This window comes from Coloeus monedula, assembly GCF_965178545.1.
Source record: "Coloeus monedula genome assembly, chromosome: 2".
Taxonomy (NCBI): Eukaryota; Metazoa; Chordata; class Aves; order Passeriformes; family Corvidae; genus Coloeus; species Coloeus monedula.
The window spans coordinates 97,122,345-97,145,525 of record NC_138782.1 but is presented as its reverse complement, the minus strand read 5'-3'; the positions used below and the strand labels follow the sequence as shown (position 1 = coordinate 97,145,525).

Sequence of the window (23,181 nt, the reverse complement as noted above, 5' to 3'; positions counted from 1 at the left end):
ACTGCGAATTCCCCTCAAATGCCTGAACATTTCTCATGTCGTACCTGTCCCATGATCAATACATCCCTGTCCAGCACAGTGTGATCCAAAACCATACTGTGATCATACAGTTAATAATCACAAGGCTCAGTTAAGGCAAGCAGGTAATTACCAGATGACAGTAAGAGAACATGATTCAGAGTTTAACCTAATTACATGCATCAGAAATGTGATTACTTCATTTTATAAAACTCTTTTTGGTCCCCTTTAATCTGATAGTTAACATATAAAATATGTTTTTCCTTTCTAAAACAAACAAGCATCAAAAATTCTTCATAATATACAGGTAATTTAATAAGTAAAAAGTTATCTATCACAGTTATATAGAAATGATAGAAAATCCCACAATAAGGACATACAGCAACAAATCAAAAGGGGACAGATTTTGACAACTGAACTTTAGTCTCATTGTGGTGTCCAGCTTCAAATTTTGTAATGGCTATAATTTAATTATTAGTTTGCAGTCAGAATATAAGCAAAAGGAAGTGACTGAAGTCTGAGCAAGAACAGTTGCAATAATTATTGTATACACAGTATTTAGGGATGCCAATCGGCAGGGCTTCTGAACATAATCATGTCAATTCAACATATATCATTTAAAATAAAACAGACTTATCTTTTTTGACATAACAGAAGATGAAGGAAGACTAATATAAAACTGCTTAATGCACTCTGCATGTGTAATATATGTATAGATGACAGAAAATAAAGGTAAGCAATTGTCCTCACTCTCAAATATTAATGAATTTAAGAATAAAAATTGCTTATACAACCAGTAATTGAGTTAATATTACCACCTGTTTATTTGGAAACTTGTCTGTTTTGTAACCATATCCCAGCTCTCATCTTCTAAATCCTTACTAGTAATACTTTTGATAGTGCAGTACTACATATTAATGCATCAAACCACTGCTGACACTTCTATGGGTTCAGTTTCAAAAGCATGTAAAAGGCAAAGAAGCAACTGTTCTCTGAATATGTACTATGGCCAGTTTCAGATGAAAAAAGAGATCCACCTCCAAGAGGACAAAGAAGTTGAGCACAGCTACAATTCACTATGGTAACTCTCACATTCATTTTATCATGCTGAGTTAAACAACTACATTCAAAAAAGCTTTAAATTACCAATGAAGAATATAACAGTATAAGTTCATGCACTGCTTTGCCTTGTTAAATGAATCTAATTTTTTTTTCCCCAAGAAATAGTAGTTCCTTAAATGTGAAATAGATTTTTTTTAGGTGGGAGTTCCATGGTTTTAGGGGGAAAAAAAAATATTCTTTTTTAGTTGGCCATCATTTAGTATCAGCCCAAAACATGTAATTAATGTCCTATAATAATTGGAGAAATGGCTTGCTAGTAAGAAGACTCCTTATTTGACTTCATATTTAATACAACTTCTGTTAAATGTTTTTAGCATGTAGGCTTGCCAACAAAATTAGCCAGCTTATGATTTTGAATCAGGAAGCTAAAATTTTGGGAATAGGTATTTACCTTTTATCCACATGTGGGAAAAAATAAAACCCAACAACACTCTGTACATGAGGTTGAACCTGCCAGTATTGCACACATAAATTATCTTACCTTCCATTACATGCTCTTTTCACGTTGGCAGAAACTATTTGTCAGCATTTAGCTGATCAGGTCTTTCTTTCCTTAAATAGCTATGTGATGTATAATGAATCACATTTTAGCTCTATACTACAAAAGTTTCCTTTTCCTAATATGTTAGTAGGTGAAAAAGCTAAGAAAAATCTGATTTAGAGGAGGGCCACAAAGACGATCAGAAGGTTGGAGCACTTCTCCTACAAAGACAGTCTGAGAGAGCTGAGGCTGTTCACCCTGGAGAAGAGAAGGCTTTGGGTAGACCTCAATGCAGCCTCCAGTACCACAAGGAAACATAAAAAGGAGGAAGAGGGACTTTTTATACAGGTGACAGGACAAGGTGCACTGCTTTTAAACTGAAAGAGGGAAGCTGTAGATTAGATATGAGGAAATTAGATGTTAAATTCTTTACTCAAGAGGGTTTTGAGGCACTGGAACAGGTTGCCCAGGGAGGCTGTGTGTCCACTACCCCTTGTAGTATTGAAGTTCTGTTTGGACAGGGCTTTGAACAACCTGGTCTTGTGGAAGGTGTCCCTGATCATTGCAGGCGGGTTGGAACTAGGTGATCTCTAATGTTTTTTCCAACCCAAGCCACTCTGTATTTTATTCTGTGATTCTATGATTAACATAAAAAAGGGAACAGTAGTCACTGATTGGCACATCTACTGGCAGGAACTCAGTAATAATTGTATAATATACAGTAATAGTTTTCCTTTTCTTACACATACATGAAGCATCAGAATGTTCTGCTGAAATTATTCAATAGTCTTGTTTTAGAAATTTCAACACTAGTCTGTTACTTTGTGCTGTGTTCTAGGTAAGCTTCAGCTGGAAAAATGCTACTATACTCATTCCTATCCTGTTTTCTTCACAGTCACCAGCTCACACACACACAGAAGTGTTATATACTTTGTAGGAAATGGTGTGCAATAAAAAGGTAAAAAAAAATTACATTTGTCATTTTCATGGGGAAGGAAAAAAGAAATAAGAACTTTAAACTGCCCAAAGCTCTTGCTGCTGCAGTGTCAGCAGTTCTGTAGAAAAGTCAATCACCCCATCATTGCTTCACTGTTCTCTTGACCCTGGAGAGATGGAAGACAGAAATGGTTTCTGAAGAAACAATCAAATAATAAATGACAAAGAAACAGAACATAAACAAAACAAAAAAAATGTAAATGTTGCATACATTATAAATCATGGCTTTTTAAGATAAAAGAGGTTTAATAGCAAGCGAGAGCTCAGACTTTATCTTTTACCTCTGTGCCTGGATTATGATGTGCAGAGTATACGTATGGTTTATTGCTTGCGGGAAATAGGGGAAAGTGAATACTGTGAATAATTCATATTTAATCCCTATTATATGTGCATGATACAAGAAAACAGAGGATATATATTGCTATTAAGCACACATTTTATATATTCTTGTCAGAAAATTTTTTGGTAAGCTGTATTTTATTACATGCTACATTAGCAACTTTCATCATAAGCATTACTGCTCCATTAAAACAAAACTGTTTATTTCAATTAACATAAGTAGTAACAAGCAGCATCTATTATATTATTAGCTAGGCTGCAGTAAACTAAATAATATTTAGAAGGCCTGAGAAGCCATGAAGGCAAGTAGACATTTTAAAATCACTTTCCAAAGAATATATATCATGTATGTCTAAAATAACTGACAGATATGCATGCACACAGTAAAAAATATTCACATCTGTGTATTTTGTGTCTTCTCATTAGTGCATATAATTTAATTAGCAGGTTTTCTGTGTCAGAAAAAACCTAAATTGCTTAGAATCCATTTTTAAAAGTTTTTTAGGACTGTCTGAAAGATTAACTGAGAAAGTTTTTTCCAGAATTTATCACACAGATCTGCAACTGACTCTTAGGTAAACTAAGTGTGAGATACTAAAAGAGTAACTTTTACTGCCAGACTTTGTAACACAGAGATTACATTTACCTGTATTTGACACAGAAAAAAATTTGAAACATCAGGGTATAAACTGAGATGGAGGCAATTGCACATACAAGGTCTCAGTTCACTGTGTTTGTAAAATTCACAGTTTTGTTCTAATGCCCCACTTACACCCCAGCCCACCTCTTCAGCAACAGAGGTTTTGATACAGGCTTTTCTGTTTATCCAGTCCTGCTATGGTTTCCTTATACCTCTCTATGAAACCCCTGTTCAGGAATTCTGCATATAGAAAAAATATATTGTAACAAGAATTATGCTAAAATTAATGAGGATTTCTCTCTTTTCAGATGTGGAAAATAGGTATGTGTTACAACCAGCCCTGAAATGAGTTTTGAAATCTATAAACTCTCGAGAAGCCTGTTTTGAATTCACTTCAGGTAATGTTATCTACTGGCAGTACACAGGTCAACAGGTCAATATTGTCAGTTCATATTTCCCTTTATGCTGAGCCTCTTCACAGCTGACCTCTGTCCCCTATTAAAAATATTTCCATTTACTATTTTATCTGATACATATGACAAAGAAAAAAAAAATCAAAATAAACATTTGCTACCTCCAGGGTTACAGTGAATTACTGAATATGACACTTAGGGAAACAATCCACAAGGAGTACATCTGAATAATAACTGTTGTCTCACTGCACCTCACTTGCATCTCTTGTTTATCTGAGTTCTACATGTTGACAATTAACTGCATATAGAAAAAGAAATTTCCATAGAATATAAAATGCAAATCAAAAATATATTTTGCATCTTTTCTCAGTTAAATTAGAATGTAGTTATATTTTGAAATCTTTCTCCATCAACTGATAAAGCAATATTTTTGCTTTAATGTAAGTTTTTTTTCAATAATATAGAACTGAAATATTTGTTTTGGTTATAATATATGGTGAAATCAATTATGTAACTTCATGTTTGTCTATAGAATTAAGACTACATTATGCAAAAAAGCATTAGCATAACTAATTGGTGGTGGCAGTAGACTTAAAAGTTCCTCTTTTATATATCATAGGATCATAGTCATAGAATATCAGGTCGGAAGGATCCTCAAGAATCATCTGGTCCAACCTTCCTTGGAAAAAGAACAGTCTAACTACAATGGCCCAACACCCTGTCCAGCTGGATCTTAGAAGTGTCCAACGCTGGGGATCCACCACCTCTCTTGAGAGATTATTTCAATGGCCGATACTTCTCTTTGTGAAAAATTTTCTTTGTGTGTCCACTTGGAATCTACCCAGAAGTTACTTGTACCCTATACCCCTGATTTTTTCCATGCAACTCCTTGTAAAAAAAGGGAGTCTTCATCTTCTTTGTAGCCACTCTTTAGGTACTGGAGTACAGTGGCAAGGTCCCCCTTTCTCTAGGCTGAACAAGCCCACTTCTCTCAGCCTTTCCTCACATGACAACTTCCCAGTCATTGATCATCTTTGTGGCCCTTCTCTGGACCCTCTCCAGCCTGTCCACATCTTTTTTGTGGAGTGGGACCAAAACTGAACACAGTATTCCAGGTGTGGCCTGACAAGCCCTGAGCAGAGTGGGACAATGACTTGTTTATCTCTGCTGGTAATGGTGTTGTTGATGAGCCCAGCACTCTGTTGGCTTTCTTTGCAGGAGCAGCACACTGCTCGCTCACTTTGAGCTCGCTGCCCACCAGGAGCCCCAGGGCACTTTCCACAGAGCTACTCCCCAGATGGGTAGATCCCAACCTGTGCTGCACTCCTGGATGAAATATATGTATATAGTTATAAATATACACACTATATATATATATATATTTATATATATATATATAAAATTATGTATTATGCATCAAATCCTGTTTTGTGTTCATTATATTTACAATGATAAACATAAAGCCACTGTGCCAATCTCTTAAGGACAATTTTGAGCCACAGGTCTCAGAATTACACAGAATTATTGCTAGTTGGATTTTTTCTAGAAGAATAGGAAGATGTAAAATAGCGCTTTTTAGTACCGTATCTTCTGTTTACACTGTTGTTGCTGCTACTATTTTAATTCTCGACATCCTTATAGCTTACAAAAGCCTGTGATTACTACCATGTGTAATTTATCCCTTAAACCAGTGTATGCTTTAATAATGCACTAACCAAAGTTCGTATACATGTTATCATTCTGTTTTGCTTTTCTTTCTCCACACAAACAGCCTAAACCAATTTATTCCTTTGTCTAATCATTTCAATATATTTTATATCTGTTTCTATTTTTTAGGGTCTTACAATCAATAAGTAGTGAAAATATCCTGGTGCACATTTAGCATACCAAAAGGTCCTTCAGGCAGCACAATAAACTACTTGAGCATACTATTCATTTTTACTCAATTTTGCTGTAGCAGCCGAAAAACATGATGCCTTTTCTTGGTCTTAAAATCAAGAGTCAAACATGGTTAGAAGGGGAATAAGGGATTTTACCTTGGTATTTATTTTAAGGATCCTTAGGTGCACACATCCAGGTCAAATGCACCAAAATGCACACCGCAATGCCCCCCCCCCCCAAAAGATCTGGCATAACATTATAGGTCTCACTAATTAGCATATCTATCAAAAATTCTCCAGTGAGAGGCTTGAACGAGCCCCCCCTTCCTCAAGGAGCCTTCCCCTGGATGGTTCTATCTTAGTTTACAGAATGTGTTCTGGAGAGGACCTTGGGGTCTGGGGCACACTGATCCCTAACTACGAAGATTCTAAAATGTTTAGGGTCCAAGAATGTAGGCAAAAGCACTAAGAATACAGAGGTTGTGAAAAGGTATAATAGGTATAAAAGAAAAGGCAAAAAATCTTCATGGCATCAACATACTATACAAATTATGGAGTGAGTGTTACTTAATTATTATAGTTTGTGATGGTGATATAGTTACACAGCTATTATTAAGGAAAAGCTCCAGATTTTGCATGATGGCTAAAGAAACACAATTATCCAAAATGTAGTTGAGTATTTTTCTCTATGGGGAGAAATAAGTGCATGCCCTGAAGCAGAACTTCCAAGATGCTCTCCTGCATCTGCATGCTGTCAGCCAAAAGACCAAGACTATAATTTTCCAATATTTGCCGAAGGCATTGTTTTGAAATGTGTAACTTCAAAGGGGTACACCTGTGAATGTTCTTTGTACAACAAAGGGTATGACATGGGATATGAGATATCAACAGAAACCTGTCATTCAAATTCTGCTTTGCTAACCTCTGCAAATACAAGCAAGGAGAAAAAAATATCTTCTTCCCTGCTGGAAGTTGGAAGTGAAATCCTTGTTTTACTGGAATCATCAGCAATTAAAATGACTTCACTTGGATCAAGACCATACTTAGGAATTTCTGTTTACTATGCTCATACCCACTGAACATTTGTTGGTGCTCTTCCTTTGAACAATTCTCTACTGAGATTAGTGGAAAACAAGCAGGCATGTTAGATAATGCTAATAAAAGCATTTGACTAAAAAAGAAATATTTATCCTATATACAGGTGGTACAAGTACTAAAGGTCAGTTAAGTACAGTAAATGAAGCCCACACACTGTGCAACTAAATCATTGGTGGCTGTGTACTACCTTCCATAGTTTTCAGAACTTTTTGAACTGAGTAAACAATCAAGCAGAACATTATTCTTGTCAAAAATATCCAGTGATGATACCCACTAAAATGTGAAACAAATTGACTATGCTCCCACATTTGTTTTAGCAGTATAGTATAAATCAGCAGCATGTAAAAGGGTAATCAGACAACAGAACTGACAGCTGTGTTTTACAGTACTCAATAAATCTCATGCCTGAACAGAAAACGACAGAGCAGCACTGAAAGCAGTGTTTGTTTTCCAGCTCTGCAGTCCAGATCCAGCAAATGACTGAGGAACTTAAAAGACACCAATGAAATTAATGCATCAAAACCTGAAGTTGTGAAAAGCTTCAAGATCAAAAAACTTCAATAAGGCCTCTTTATGACCTCAGTGGTATTTGGGCAGATAAGACACACCAGTTTCTGAATTTAAAGATCCCTAACTGCTTAATGGATAAGAATTTCAATTGGCAAACAACTTACTGCTGAACTCATCTCAGTAAGAGTTCTTTCAAAAACTGGTGACTGGTGCCTTCAAGAAAGGGACTCTTGGCCAAATCTGGATTCCACAAGCAGACCAATAAAAATAATACACTTAAACGTGGAATACTTCTGTGCTTAGGGCCTTCACCAAAACTGACCTTGAACTGTGCAAATTTTAGGTACAACTGATGTTACTGATACACAAGCTAGGGCCATAAAGATCTGAAATTTGGATTACCATCTTTCACTGGGAGATCTTGGGGCACTACTATCCCCTTGGCTGTAGATGAACTAAGGAAACACAGTGTATGTTCTAACATATCATCAGAACATATATTCAGGAGAGAGAAAGAAAGGCAAAGAGACAGACAGAAAGAAATTGGGAAAGAAAAAGGTACCTTACCTCACTTTTAAATTGCCTTGTTGTGGTTGTCCATCGTAAATTGACAAAATATCAAAATCTTCCTCGAGGGCAAAAGTATGAAATGACAATTGTATCCTGTTACGCTCTCCTGTGATAATGATCCATGTGCAGTTGGCATAATTTGGATAACCATGAGGAAATCCAGGGCTTTCTATAGTACCATTTGGTCCCTGTACTAAGCCTCCACAGTTCTGACCTGAAAAAGAAAAAAGGAAATTTGCAGTTGGTTTCCTTTTCCCTCACTCAGTATATATTCTTACATAAGTACCTATATGTATAGCTTAGTGTTATAATTTTTTTTCTAGATTACAAACAGCACATAAAATTGCATTTATACCATCTTCCCTTCATATTTAAAACACCCATAGCTGAATTTTCTGAGACATTTAACATGTTTTTGTGCATTGAATCATTATTTGAGGTTCTGTAGTATTAACAATGTATGACTTACTCATTCAAATGTGAAATTTCACCATTAGCCTTAATGCCATAAATTCAACAGACTGACAGTTTTAATGGCCTGAGTGTTAAAAACTTTTTGGCAAATGCTATTTTAAAAGTTTCTATATAAATACTAAAGTATCAGAGTTTCTGACATTCTGAAACCTCCTTTAACATGAAGCAAAATATAGACACATTTAATATGCATTATGTTGGAACTAACATCAAGATTTCTATACTTTGAAAACACAGCAAAATTTTTGTGGTGTAATATTTGTAGTGCCATGTGTTTTGTGATAAGAAAAGTGGGGGTTTTTGTTTGGTTGGTTTTTTTGGTGGTTTATTTAGTTTGGTTTGGTTTGGTTTTGGTTGTTGGTTTGTATTTGTTTTGTTTTGGGGGATTTTTATTCTTAAAAAATAACGCTAAGGGTTTACCCAGCAGGCTTTTGTATCTGGTTTGTACATCCTACAGACTTTGTGAGGGCATGATAGCTCATTAACGGGAAGTCCTCAGCAAGAAACTTTGACTTACAGTGCACACTGTTGCTAGTTTCCTACTTGATTTGTTAATCCCACTCACAAGAGTTGTACTGACTCTGAGCTGGAGAGAAGCTCAGAAGTTAATGAAATATTTGAACAGAGAAAAATGTAAGGACATTCTGTGCACTGTAATGCTTGGATTATTATATGTGTTTTAAGCACTTCAGAACAAGTATAATCCCACATTTTATCGTTATACCTAAACCAGAAAAGTATTTCTGACTGCAATTTTTTTTTTAACTTCCCAGCAGTGGGTCTCTCAGACTGAATCTTTCAGAGAAGTGCTGTCAAATTCTTGTGGGAATCTAAATCTTAATAAGATGGATTTAATAAAAGGGATTTGCTGCTAAAACTAAAGAACTTATAAGTAATAATTTTTTCCTAAACTTCAAATATAATAACAACTCTAATGAAGAGATAAAAAGGCTGTGGGGATTCAGGAAATTTTTAAAGTAAAAATCTTCTCTGGTATACCTATCATTTGATTCACTTTAATAAGACATCTGTATTATCAAACATTTGCAAAGAAGGAACCTATTACACCATGAGCTTAGCATGAATGTTTCAGTTATGTACTGTTCACTAAAACTTAGCAGCATTCTTGCAGATACCATGCATTTTATTCCTCTTCCTACAACCGCAGGGGAAATCTCATACCAATGTCACAAACAATTTAAAATAATTTAATTACTACAGAACTGGTGCTCTAAAAACAGAAAAGGAAAATCATAGTGACAGACCACCACCCTGTTACTCTAACCAGCTACTTTGTGTCTCCAACATCAGTTTCTGTAAGTCAAGTAGTACCCCTTGCAAGCTGTGCTGCACAGCAGCCCTTCTACCACTCGGGTGTGAAAGGTTTGCTTTAAAAAAGGAGAGCCATCAAGGGCATCTTAGCTATTAATCTAAAATCTTTCAAAGATGGAGCCCCATTTTAGGAGCAGAAATTTATAATTCTAGTGTATAAAGAATATAGTACACCATATATAACTGCATATGTAAATGCAGTATCTTAACTACATTTCTGACTTCCAGGCAGATAAACAAATCATGTACCCAATCTCTTTGGGAACCCTAGAGCTGGCTTAAAGTAAAACTTTATTAACCTTTATTTTTAAGCTTTATTAATTTTATAGTTATATGGTTATAAATTTTATAATATAAACGTTAGTAACTTTTATTTTTAAACTCCATACTGCTGGGGTAGTAAGTGAACCCTCATGGTTCCCACAGGGCCATAACTTAGCAGTTTCCTTACACAGATGCTTGCTACCCACTTGCAGAAGTTTTTGTAACTGCCAGTGATTGTTCCCAGTTTTATTCCAGACAGTGTTTTGTACTCATCTGTAAATACAGGTTAATGTGCATTATTATTTTGGAAAATAAACAAACTGTAATGAGAAATAAGGCAGAAAATGTTTTACCACTGTTTATAAGCATTTCTTACAACGCAGAGTCCTTTCTTTCTCTATTTTGCTTTTGTTCTCCTGTATATATATTCCTCCAGTTCTGAAACTATTCATACACACATTGCCCATTTACTTTGTACCCAAAAAAACGTGAGGCAAAGGAGAATCATAAAGAAAAATTATTACTGTGAAATGTTATTTGGGTTTCTTCCTAATTTTATACACATATATAAATATATACTTATTTACTTAGTGTTCAGTAAAAAAACCAGCAAAAATCCTAGAAGAAATTTAACACACAGTTAACTCCCAGCAAGCCCATTGCTGCACACTCACTATTTCAAGGATGATTTTGCTTCTGAAGTAAGCAATATTCAGAGATCTTAAGAGCTATACAGTCCCAGAGAACACATTTCCTTCTAATTCTGTCCCTGCCTAGTTAAGACACGAGCATGTTAACAGGGCAGAATGTAGAAAAAAAAAATGCCAGCTGCTATCTGTATAATACCTATTTTTTCAATATATGTAAGTATAAAACCTTCAGGACTGTCAAATGTTACACCTCTTCAAAGGAGCAAATTCAGTATCAAATCACTTAAGAGAGATTCAGTTGGAGGATATACCTGAAGAACAGGAACAAAGAGACTTAGAGCGATAGCAGCAAATTAGATAGCCGTTGAACATACAATATTCCACAAGAAATAATGCAGTTTCTGAGTGTAGAGACACCACAGACCAGTAAGATTACAGTGATGAGATTAATTAAGAACATTTTGTTTCTTATGTGTATTGTAGGAGAAGAATGATTCAACAAAGTAAAGAAAATAAACATATCTACAGGAAAATTTAAAAAAAAATATCAGCAGAGATTAAGTAGTTCAGCTGAGCTGAATGTAGACTGAATACCACTGACTACATCCCAAAAGGGTTTACTTCTACATTTCACTTTACCTTTGGCCTTTGTCTCAAATAACAAATTAAATACTGCCATTTTTCATAAGATGTACAGTCACTGATTGAGTACAATATGAGTACACTGAATTATTTGAATACTAAAGGTGTATTAGACTGCCATTATTCATATGATACCACGTAATTGTTTATATGAGTATAAACTATGCTGCTATTATTATTTTTCTGCAATATGTTGTCCATAGGAAGATATTCCTGGACAGCTATTTTAACCTTACGATATAAAAAGTGTATTTTAAGAAAACAGATGCTTTTGGCTTGTAGTTGAAAAATATTTAAAGTGACTACATCCTTATTTTATTTTTCAAAGTTACTTTGCAAAGTTACTGCGCCCGTCCTATTGCACTTGCTCAAGCTCAGCATTTCTCAGTTGTGATTCCTAAGTGAGAGCCAATGAAGAACACAAAACACTCTCATTTTACCTTAAATACTGCTGTCAAATGGGTGGTAGAATCACTAAGAATCAGTATAATTTTAATACTGCTTTGCTGTAAGATTTTGAACAAACTTCACAAAATACAGACTTAGAAAATACTTCCTAAAAAAATATGATTTTTATTTTCCTGGGCCATTAAGTTTATTTATCACATCCTCCCATCGTCCCCCTACACACACTTCCCACCCTGTTAACCATATTCATTGACTTCTTTTTGTTTGATTGTTTCAAGTTTCAAATGCTTCTACAAGAAACATGCAACAAGGAGCATTTCTCTCCTTGTGATTTGTAAGGTAGTCCATGGAGAACTCTATGTATATGTATGTATACATAGACATATGTACATAACAATAGTAAGGAATTTTTGCAAGGTAGATGTATTTTCAACAAGAAAACTATAAAAGACATCAAAACTAACTCTAGTAAAGTCAGTGATGATAAAGATATTTTGATCAATCATAATAATGAAAATGAAGTCACGTTTATTCTTATGACTGTAAGTAGCATCTTCCATTCTGCAGTTACAAAGACTGAGACCATATGTCTTCTCAGATCGGATCTTCCTCATTCTTTGAAATAGTTTCTAATATGAATTTGCTGTATTAGTAAGTTTAATAAGTAAGAAGACCTGCATTCAGCTAGATCAACAGCTCATTCAGCTCAGTACCTTTTCTCCAACAGCAAGTCAAAGGAGGGAGGGCTTCGACAAAAAACTTCCCTCCTGTTCATGAGCAGAATCTCAAGGATTTCTTAAAAGGAAGACATTCCAATACCCTTGTCTTTCTGTTTAAAAGCCCTTGATAGCTTTCTTTTCCATGAACTCATCTCTGAGTCATCCTCTGAGTCTATACCAACTTCTAGGGTCTTTAATGTATTGTAGAGGGAATCCTAAAACACAAAAACATCCTTTTTGTGTTTGTTCAGCACTTACAATCTGTTAGGTTAATTTGATGCCCCAGTAAGTTTTTTTTTGTATGAAAAGAGCATACAGATGATCTTTACCTATGCTTTCTGTGCCACTTAATATCTCATTGACCTTTGTCATGTTCCAGCTTCTTTTTTTCCAAGTTCAAAAGTTCCATTTCATACAGCTCTTTGCACCTAAGCCATTTTATCACCTTTCTACAACCATTTTGATGCTGCGTTATACCCTCCATGAGACAGGGATACCAAAACTTCTTGTAATATTCAAAATGTATATACATCATTTACACATTGATAATTTTAATCCCTTTCTTCTTCTCCCACTAATTTCCTATCGTCTTTTCTAAGGTAAGTATTAGCTCAACATTTTATATTACTATGGATTATAACCAAGTTTTCTTTTCTCTGGAACGACAGCAAGGCTAGAGCCTGTCATTCTACATAGACAAATGTGATTTATTAGATTTCCTACAGTTTATTACTATGTACATCACATCAAACCACATTTGTCTATTCTGAATTTTAGCAACTACTCCAACACCCCTTTACTTGGTCACGTAAGGCTATTTTTTCTAATCCTTCACAATTGGTCCTCATTTTCATTAACTCATCACTTCCTATCATCACAGTCACTTCATTGCTTACCCTCTTTTGCAGATCACTTATGAGTTTGCTGAACACACATGCCAGCACAGATCTCTTTGGGATGCCATGGTGACTCCTTCCATTGTACAAAATATCAATTTTCTCCTGAGGCACAAATTTTATCCAACCTTTCAGCAATGTACAACTTTCTTTTGCCCTACCTGATTTACTGCATTTACAGTTGTTACTGGGGAGCCTTGTTCAATCTTTTGGAATTCGGATGACCTTTATACACATTCAGGCTGACTCATTCAGAGAACTCCAATAGCTTTGAGCTTTTGAGAAGCATATAATTTTAAACTTTTTCTTCCATATGTCATATTTAATCATGTGTCAATTGAGTTTTTTCCTTAATAGAGTTTCCTAACACAAATTTCAGGTGTTCCAGCTTTTATACCTTAACGCCCCTTAGTCCCTTTTAAATAGGTGAATCGAAGCTGGAGATTACATTTGCTGTGCAGCAATTTTTTCCCTAGATTGTCTTTTAAACTCTGGATAAACTCTGGTGCTTGTGACATTACTGCTTATTTTGTCTGTTCATTCCATAACCTGTTCTACAAAATTTTCAACTTTAAACAGAGACATTGAGGAATTTTCCAGAAAGAACAGTTCAGGCATGGAAATTACAATGCATATATATTTTTCATTGTCTTCCTTATTCTAGTCTTTATGTTGTTAGTATCTATTGGCCCACCAAGGGTCTCTTCCAGGGTACTTGCTCCACCTGTGTTCAAAAGAGGAGTAATTTTTAGTTTTACAATGTTGGCCTGCAATGCTCTTGGACACTAATGTTTTATTTCCAGAAAAACCTTCAGAGAGAACCCAGCAGCCTGTAAATCTTACTGGGATCTCACTGATACACCTGCTTTCACTCACCTTACCTTGGGATTATCTCTCTCTGGCACAAAACAACATTGACCACTTGATTAGTATATATAGAAGGATGAGTCCCATCATCTCTCTCCTATTCTTATCTGTGAGGCCTTAATTATAGGAGTTGATGGTTAGAACCTTCAAAGATTTTAAATCCTCTCTGCTGCACAGTAAAGTCAGACACACATCTCCCATGTCCCCAGAGTACCTCATGCCTGCAATTTTGACTTAACTCAAACATGCACAGTTGCAGAACTTTGTTACCACAGTGTTAGCAACAGCTTAAATGACTTTGAGCAGCAAAGTGCATGGCAGCAACAGTTTTGTAAATATGACTTTTAACAAAAAGGATAAAAAAGAAATGTTCCTGATAGTGCAAAAAAGTGTTATGTGTACATAGAACAAAAATTATTTCCTGTTGGACTACAACAGATAACTACAGATTTAAATTGTTGTTTCTATCAGTTGAGATGGTGGAGCAGTAGAGAGCTGTAAGACATGAACAGGTAGTTTGCACACCTTGTTTCAACCATCCCTTTTTCCTTTCTCTTGTGTTTTTATATTCTCTCTTTGTATTTTCTCCTCTCCTGAGCTCTATGTAATCTGCCAGCACTTCCTATCCCCACTTAGACCTGCAGGCCCCCGCAGTCCCTGCCATCAGTTGGCTGTGCTCTGCACTGGGCCTTTCATCACTTCTTCCTCATTAGGATAACCTCAAGACATTTTCTAACTGTCTTACTACTCACTGCTACTAAAACTGCTATTTCCTAAAGCAACTTCAATCAAGAATGGAAATGTCAAATGGCCAGAGAGGCAGAGGCACTATTCTTTGAGGACTGTTTTAAATAGCACGTAGCTACTTCAAGTGTCCTTTAAAAATCCATAAAAGAACCTCACAACATCATTACGAGGCACTTTCCAGGGAATTAATCAAATCAGAAAGCACTGAGATCTTTTTTATTTAGGCATCACTGAAGTTTTATTCACAACTGCAAGCCACCATCTTTACTGGCATACCTGGAGCACACCCCGGCACAGAGATCTCACAAAGAAGGCGGCTGCCCCACACCAGAGTCTGCTTGCTGTGCCCACCACTGCCTTCCAGCCTCAGGGGGAACTGGTGCTGCAGGGCTTCAGTACTTCAGATATTTAAACACACTCAAGACAGTTCCAGTGCAATGTGAAATGAGAGCAGTGTAAATTTATTCATTATGTTTTTGCAAGACCCAGGCAAAAATAGTAATTTCAAGAGAATTAGTGAAAATTTTTTTTCAAAATTACTTGATCTGAAATAATTAATGTCTGGGGGCCAGTGGCTGGGGTGACCCCAGTGAGTGCCCAGCCTGTGCCAGCCTGTCTCAGGCTGCAGTGGGACCTGGGCCAGAGCCTGTCAGGCTGCATTGCAGCACCAGGAGCCAGTGCAGACGTGCAACAGTGTGGTTGCTGGTGAACATCTGGACAGTTGTGGTGATGAGCAGGGGACAAGGAGAGGAACACAGGAAGGTTTCTTCAAAGACAAGACCCTGGGCTGGGTGACTACTGCAGCACAGGGAAATTGTAGTCAGCTCCATGGATGGGTGGGTGGAACACAACCGCCCTGGGCCAGAGATGGGAAACCAAGTGAGGTTGCTGATGCTGCCTGAGCTCATCTGAGCGTGAGTGTGTTCTGTTCATCCATGCAGTCAGCTATGTACCTGTGCACATGTGTACGTGCTGTATTCTCGTGGTCTGTGTGCCTGCACCTACTGGGAAAATCTGCTCAGCCTTGTCACTGCCTGCATCTGGGAAAGGATTGGGCAGTCCCACCTGTGTTGGCTGCTGGGCTCAACCCTTCCAAATACTATCAATTGCTTCTGAATCATTAAATTCAGAATCATTCAGTAGCTTGGCACTAAAGGTAAAAATAGAGAAAAATGGCAGCAAAATTACAAAATTTAGATGGATTTCCTATAAATACAGATCTATTCAACCCTGCAATTTTTGGCTGTGACCAGTCTAGGACCTTCATGGAGTCCATCTCACATGAGATGCTTGAATGCATGTAATAACCTTAAACTCTGATGCAGACATTTGCAAGGTGACTGGAACTTCACCAATCTATAAAGTATTTTAAATTCAGACCTTCTAGCCACATGCTATATATTCATTGATTGCGCTGATGAAACATAAAGGCTAGTGTTTGTAAAGTCTCAGATTAGTACTCCAAGAGTTAGGCACTAGCTTTTTGGACCACTTCCTAAGTATATTTAAGTCTTTATACAGAACTCAATGAAATTAAATTGTCGCAAATGTTAAAGATTATTATTATTATTATTCAGCAAGAAATTCTGAAACAGTTCTCCCATAATGCTATCTTTTCTGTGTACCAGAGCAAAACAACTTAATTGCTGGTATGTGAAAGTTTTTCTTTTAATGAAGTTCTCAATGCTGAAATGCATATTATACATAAACTGGATTACGCTGCCACTACAAATTGAGAAAAAGATATTTCATGTTCACTTTTCAATATACGATTGCCCAAAAAGACCAGTAAATCAGTATTCACAAAGGCTAATGGGGAAATAAAACGTGGGACAATATCCTCTGCAGGAAATACTTTGTTTTTTAAAGAAAAGGCTTTTAATACTTTAAAAAAAATCCAGTGTATAACACTAAACTGTGCCACTGGTTAGTAGAGGCAAAAAAAAACAAGACCATAATCACTCTTTCAAGGCTACAGCTTGACAGTGTTTCCTTCTGACAAAGAAATAAGTTCTTAACTAAAAGCAACTAGATTATATGAATTTGTTTTATACCTTTTCCTTCAAAAATATATTTTTTATCCCAGTAAAGCAAAGATCTTTGCATTCTCTTCCTTCTGCCTTTGAATTTACTCCAATTTCTCTTAAGATTCATCAAAATGAAGGAAAGAAAATGCATCAAAAGGAGAGGAAAGCAATGCAAGTCATATACCAGATTTGAAATATGTAGAAGGTGGTGTTGAGAAAGTTCTTTTATGGAGAGTAAGATCCTATATTTTAAAATGCTGAGCTAAAGGCAGATTTAGTACCCGTGAAAAAAAGACTACTCTTCATAGACGCAAACTCATTCTGCAAAAGGAGATCACCTAGGACAGGTTGGATTTTATTTTTCTACTTTTTTAAGATAAAGTAAAATAAGTTGAGGCTTAAGGTAAACATCACTATTACTGTTACAGTTGCTTAGCAACAGCTGGTAGAATTAGAGAGCATTATACAGCTCAGGTAGATAAAAGGAAAGTGCTGATTGCATTGTTTGTGAAATACCCAAACAATAAAGCAAATTCTCTTCTGAGTTTCACTGGAACATTAGCAACACAACCAAGGCAAGCTACTCTGAGGATTTCTTTATTTCTCTTCTGCCAGACTCCTGCAACATACAGGACAATTGTCTGCACCAAATCTGATCACTTCAGCATTGTCACTTTGACTTTCATTCTTTATTGATGTCTTTTATTGATGCCACTCTCCTAGAGCACTTCACTGACAGCCTTGCTCACATGTCAGGATCTTACAGCAGGTTTTCTTATTATAATCTTTGTCACGGGACGCCTCCACCATGAGACTGAAAAGTGTACCATAGTTCAAGCAGTTTGGTTTTAAACTACTACTAAAGAAATTATTGTCAAAAAGCCCAGTTCTGAAGACCAAGGAAAATCCATTTGTCTCATTGTAACTGCTCCATGAACATCATCGACATCAATTACTTTCTCTTCCCTGACAGTTATTACTTTGTGCATCACTTCTGTTATCCAGCAGGCTTTCCAGCATTTTTTTTCCATTGTGTGATCACACAGCTAGTCCAGAAAAGGTTTCAAATTTGTTCATCTCTGTTACTTGAATTCATCCTTTCTTTGCATTTAAAACAGAGTGGAGTCAACTGATACCAACTGAGAAGGACAAATACTATCTTCCAAATTAAATTGCTAAGTCATAATGAGGAAAAAGAATGAGTGACAATAAATTTTTCAGCAGTCATTAGAGAAGTTTCGTTTTGTAAGGTGGAAGACATTTTTAGAATTTAATTGAGAAAGATCAGATGATATTACATTAGGGTTTACTGTTAAAACCATCACTTTGTTAATAAAAGCACATTTTGCAGGAAAAATTTTATCCATAAGGTTAAAAATTATATTTTATGGATCTATTGCAAGAAATCATGAAACATTTTTCTGGAGAGGGGCATTGTTTCTATGCACATAATTTTGCTTTTGATTCAGATGTGAATTTTATATAAAGCAGAATATTTGCACTATGCAATGCATATGCAAGAAAGAATGAAAACTTAACATTGTAACAGCACAAAGTATTGCAGTATTAGCAAAGTGAAATATAATTAAAACATAGGTAAAGGGGCAACATGTGCAGGCATAAAACACAAATTTACACACATAAAACATATACAATCTATGGCATTCATTAACATCACCATGTTGGAATGATGCAACAGACTTTGCTCAAGCTTATAAAATCAAAGTACAGCTGTGTGAGACATTCATGAATGGAACTGAAATGATGTGTTTTAATAATCTTAATCACAGGAAATTTAGTACCTTATGTTTTGTATCTTACTGATATGTTTACACAGTATTAAAGTAATTTCTTATTTTAATGGGGCAATGGAATGGCATGAAGGGTGATGCAGCTGCTATGCCTGAGTCATGATGTCAGTAGCTAAGATTTATGCACAGCTATATTCAGACTGGAGTAGTTAACCACCATCTTACAGCATCAATAACACTCACAATTGAATGAGTAACTATAGGGCTGGTTCAGCATTGCTCCAAATCCTTTGGCCTTATCTATATGAATTCAAAATGGTGCCAAAATGAGGCTAGTTTGAGTAAATGGATAAGGAATAAGATATTTTTCTGTATCATTGTAAGATCTAGTTTTATTTCTCCCATATGAAATAGAATGCTTCAGTGTTACATTTTCCATGGTGTAAATCTCAAACAACTATTTATTTTTGTAAATAATAGCAAGTAATGAAACTGTGAGAAAAAATGAAATCAGCATTAGCTTTAGGGTACAGCTGATTAGAATAATATTTTATAGATAGTGTATATATAGTCTTTGTATTTACTAGTTAAGCATCTTCAGCCCATGCACATGATTCAGATATGCTACAGAAATAAAAGTAGAATTCAAGTAAATTAAGAGACTTAGATGATAGTACAAATTGGATCTATAAAGATGCAAGAGGATGTTTATGATATCACATAATTAAATGATTTCACCTAATAGTGTGACACTCCAACTATATATCAGACAATAGTTTCTCATGGAATTATGGTGGATGCTGTTTTTAAATACTAAATTGAAAAAATCACCAAAATATTCAATATTTTATGCGAGGTAAATCACATGAAATTGAAGAAACTGAACTTATTTCAGGCCTTTTTCATCTAGCCTGTGCTCCCACATACCGCATCTAAATCACAACACAGGAGCACTATTTCAGGGACTAGTCCTGAACTCGATTTCTCGAAGGGGTGTTTAATCCTTGATTAAGGCATAATTGAAATACGCAGAAGAGATCTACTCTTTGCAAGAATATTACAAGCAAAACCTTATTATGTTCATTTTATGTGAAATAATGTAGAAAAGAAAAAAGCTATCTGCATCACTGACTCATCCTCGGGAACCCGTGTGACTGACAGGAAATGCAGAGCCAGAAGAAGCACAGCAAGTAGATGATATTCATGTTGGCATTGCTAAAGCTGGTTGTGCCAGGGTGGGTGAAACGTAGGCTGATCTGCCATGTCAGGGCTGTGTCTGTGGTGCAGAATTGCTCTCAGACCTGTGAGCTATTCTAATGTTTTGCTTCCACAAAATGACATGGAGATTCTCTAGAATATTTTTAATTTACCACTCACAGGAGATACCCTTACAGTTCCACAAGTATTCTAATGTAAATAATTTTCTAGACAAGGTACAAATACAACATTGTGTGTCCTTTCTCTAGGCCTAAAATTATTTGCTTTGATGTTAATCAAGTGACCTGACTTTAAATAAAATAGCTGAGGTATGGGGGAGATGAGTGGTGGAAGGTGTTGGTCCTGAGATCCCAGCCTTTCTAAACAGCAGCAGAGTGTATCTGACTATGGAATGTCCAGGGGTATTATCATACACCCATTGAAGTCAATGTCAAAGAATCCATAGACCTCAGTGACTGAAGAATCTACTTTGTAAATACAGACCCTAATAATTTACATATCTGTCTTGCTTCCAGGAGAAAAAATCCAAAGGGGAAACTATTGGAATGGCTCAACAGAAGTGCACATGCCTTTGGGAGACTGCACATGGCCCTTGATAAGAGCAGGATAAGAATCTAAAATATTAGCTTTCACTCATATTACATCAGACTGCATTATGTCATGCTGTCTCACATCTCACCTGACAGGCACATTTCTGTTACAAAACATAAAAAGACAGAGAGAACAGCAGTGATTTGAAAACAACATGTTTATGTTAACTGAGGTGAACAGTCAGTTAGCAGATACCATAAAACAAGCTCTAATTAGTTTAAGATTCTTGTCCCCAAGAGTAAAAATCCTTATCAACTCCACAAGTTTTATGCAAGCAACTATAAATTATTAATTCAATGAGCACTGTACTAGTTATTAAACTACAGCAGCATGATTTACTCTTGAAATTCTGAAAGTGCTCGCTTCTGTCATGCCCTTAGCACACTGGACTCTCAGTTCACCCTTCTATCTACAACTTTCCTTATTCAGGGAGGAGCATGATCATAAGTATGTGAAAAACACCGAACATATGGGTCCCATGGTAGAAAGTCTAAAATTAAATTGTCCACAACAGCTTGCAGGACAGATAGCAAAATGTTGTTTGATGCTTCAGCTATATAATTGATTATTAAATTGATTATTTGCTTCAGCTGCAACCATAACATCTTCTTTCTGTCAATGCAACCTATACCTGAAACTGTGTAAGTCAAGGTATGGTCATGAGCTGCAGTCATCCAGTCCATACAATGTTCTTACAATTTCACAGAAAAAATCTGAAGTATTAGTGTATTTTGAAAACAAATTTAAGATTCACAGCATTGTATAGTTTATAAACAAAATCTGGTCATGAAATATCACATTTATTATAAATAATTAAAAATTTATAAATAATTAAAAAGTTAAGCAAATATTGTTTGTGATTCTTGTCATTTGACACAACAGGTGTTTTCCCATGTTTACATTTATAGAATGTTTATTCTGTAGGCTATTAAAACAACTAGAGCCAGCAAACAGAACATCAAAGGTCACACATAAAAGTATAACCACATACAATTACAGTAATTGAAGAACATAAGACATCCCCCACACACACTTCCCTCCTTTTTGTGCTATTCATTTAAAAAAAAATCTTCAACAGACAGGTTTTTTATTAAATATCTTTGCTCTATCTCATTTATCTTATGCCCTCTTTAAGCCAACTGTCTTTGTGTCACACTCTGTGGATTTTCAGTTGATATAAGCTGGCATGTCTTCACCAGCTACATCACATCGGATCAACTGTAACACTAGCTGAATTTCCAACACATACAATGATCCTTCCTTCCTTCCGAATTCCTTCCTTCCTTCCTTCCTTCCTTCCTTCCTTCCTTCCTTCCTTCCTTCCTTCCTTCCTTCCTTCCTTCCTTCCTTCCTTCCTTCCTTCCTTCCTTCCTTCCTTCCTTCCTTCCTTCCTTCCTTCCGAATTCCTTCCTTCCTTCCTTCCTTCCTTCCTTCCTTCCTTCCTTCCTTCCTTCCTTCCTTCCTTCCTTCCTTCCTTCCTTCCTTCCTTCCTTCCTTCCTTCCTTCCTTCCTTCCTTCCTTCCTTCCTTCCCTTCCTTCCTTCCCTTCCTTCCTTCCTTCCGAATTCCTTCCTTCCTTCCGAATTCCTTCCTTCCGAATTCCTTCCTTCCTTCCTTCCGAATTCCTTCCTTCCGAATTCCTTCCTTCCCTCCTTCCCTCCTTCCCTCCTTTGTACCTAGCAATGACTTTGCTATTTCTATGCTTCTGAGGCAAACCCCTGTATACATGACTAGTAATCAAAGAAAGTGCAGGGAAGAGGTCTGTTTATTGCATTTGTTAAATCTTTTTCCAGATTATTTGGCTGATTAGTTGCATGATGGACAGAATAGATACTCAATTTACCTTCAATTTCACTTGCTTTTGCTATGTGAAGAGCTGCAGGAAGGCTTTGTGATACTGAGAAATTCCATTTTGGCACAGGTATGGTAACCGCTGTGAATTTTGCACACATAGCAATGGATTCCAATCTACCTAGTAGAACTCAGGAGAACAATCATGGAGTGATTGGACTGGACTGTTGGAGTAATTTGTTCATAAAACCATGAGAGTCAAAAGTCAGCAGAATGTTTAAAATTATTAGAAGAAACAAACCACTGTCATTAAACCCTGCATAAGATCATTGTCTAATCTGGACTCTGTACACGAGTTCAAACCCACAATCTTATCAGAAAAGGTGTAAATAAGAATTATAAGGATGGTCAAAAGCAGGAAATAGCTTCTGCACAGGGAGCCTAAATTGACTTTGATCTTTTAGCCTGCAAAAGTGACTGTAGAGGGTGAACCAAAAACTTCCATGAGACCGCTGTTTTCACATATAGCATTCTTGAAAATATTTACCTTTCAAAAAGGGTAGCGACTGAAATGATTGACAAAGTACTTGAACAAAACTAGTTTTGATCTTTAGCAGACAGATTTTCCTTAAGCTGTACACAAGATGTGTGGTCAGAACTGTGAAATCAATGTATGCCCAAAGTAGAGACAGGAGCTTGCCTCTTTCAAAGATAAAAATATTTGCACAGAACAGCAAA

General features: G+C 36.2%; 1 protein-coding gene across 1 annotated transcript in view; it reads right to left on the bottom strand.

Moving 5' to 3' along the window:
• CSMD1 (CUB and Sushi multiple domains 1) overlaps nucleotides 1-23,181 on the bottom strand; it is a gene marked incomplete at both ends in the record, with an annotated part of 1,098,128 nt that overhangs the window by 867,110 nt on the left and 207,837 nt on the right. Inside the window, one exon of the mRNA XM_082276664.1 lies at nucleotides 8,065-8,281. Within this exon, the coding sequence (XP_082132790.1) occupies nucleotides 8,065-8,281 (217 nt within the window). The remainder of the gene's footprint in view (nucleotides 1-8,064; nucleotides 8,282-23,181) is intronic.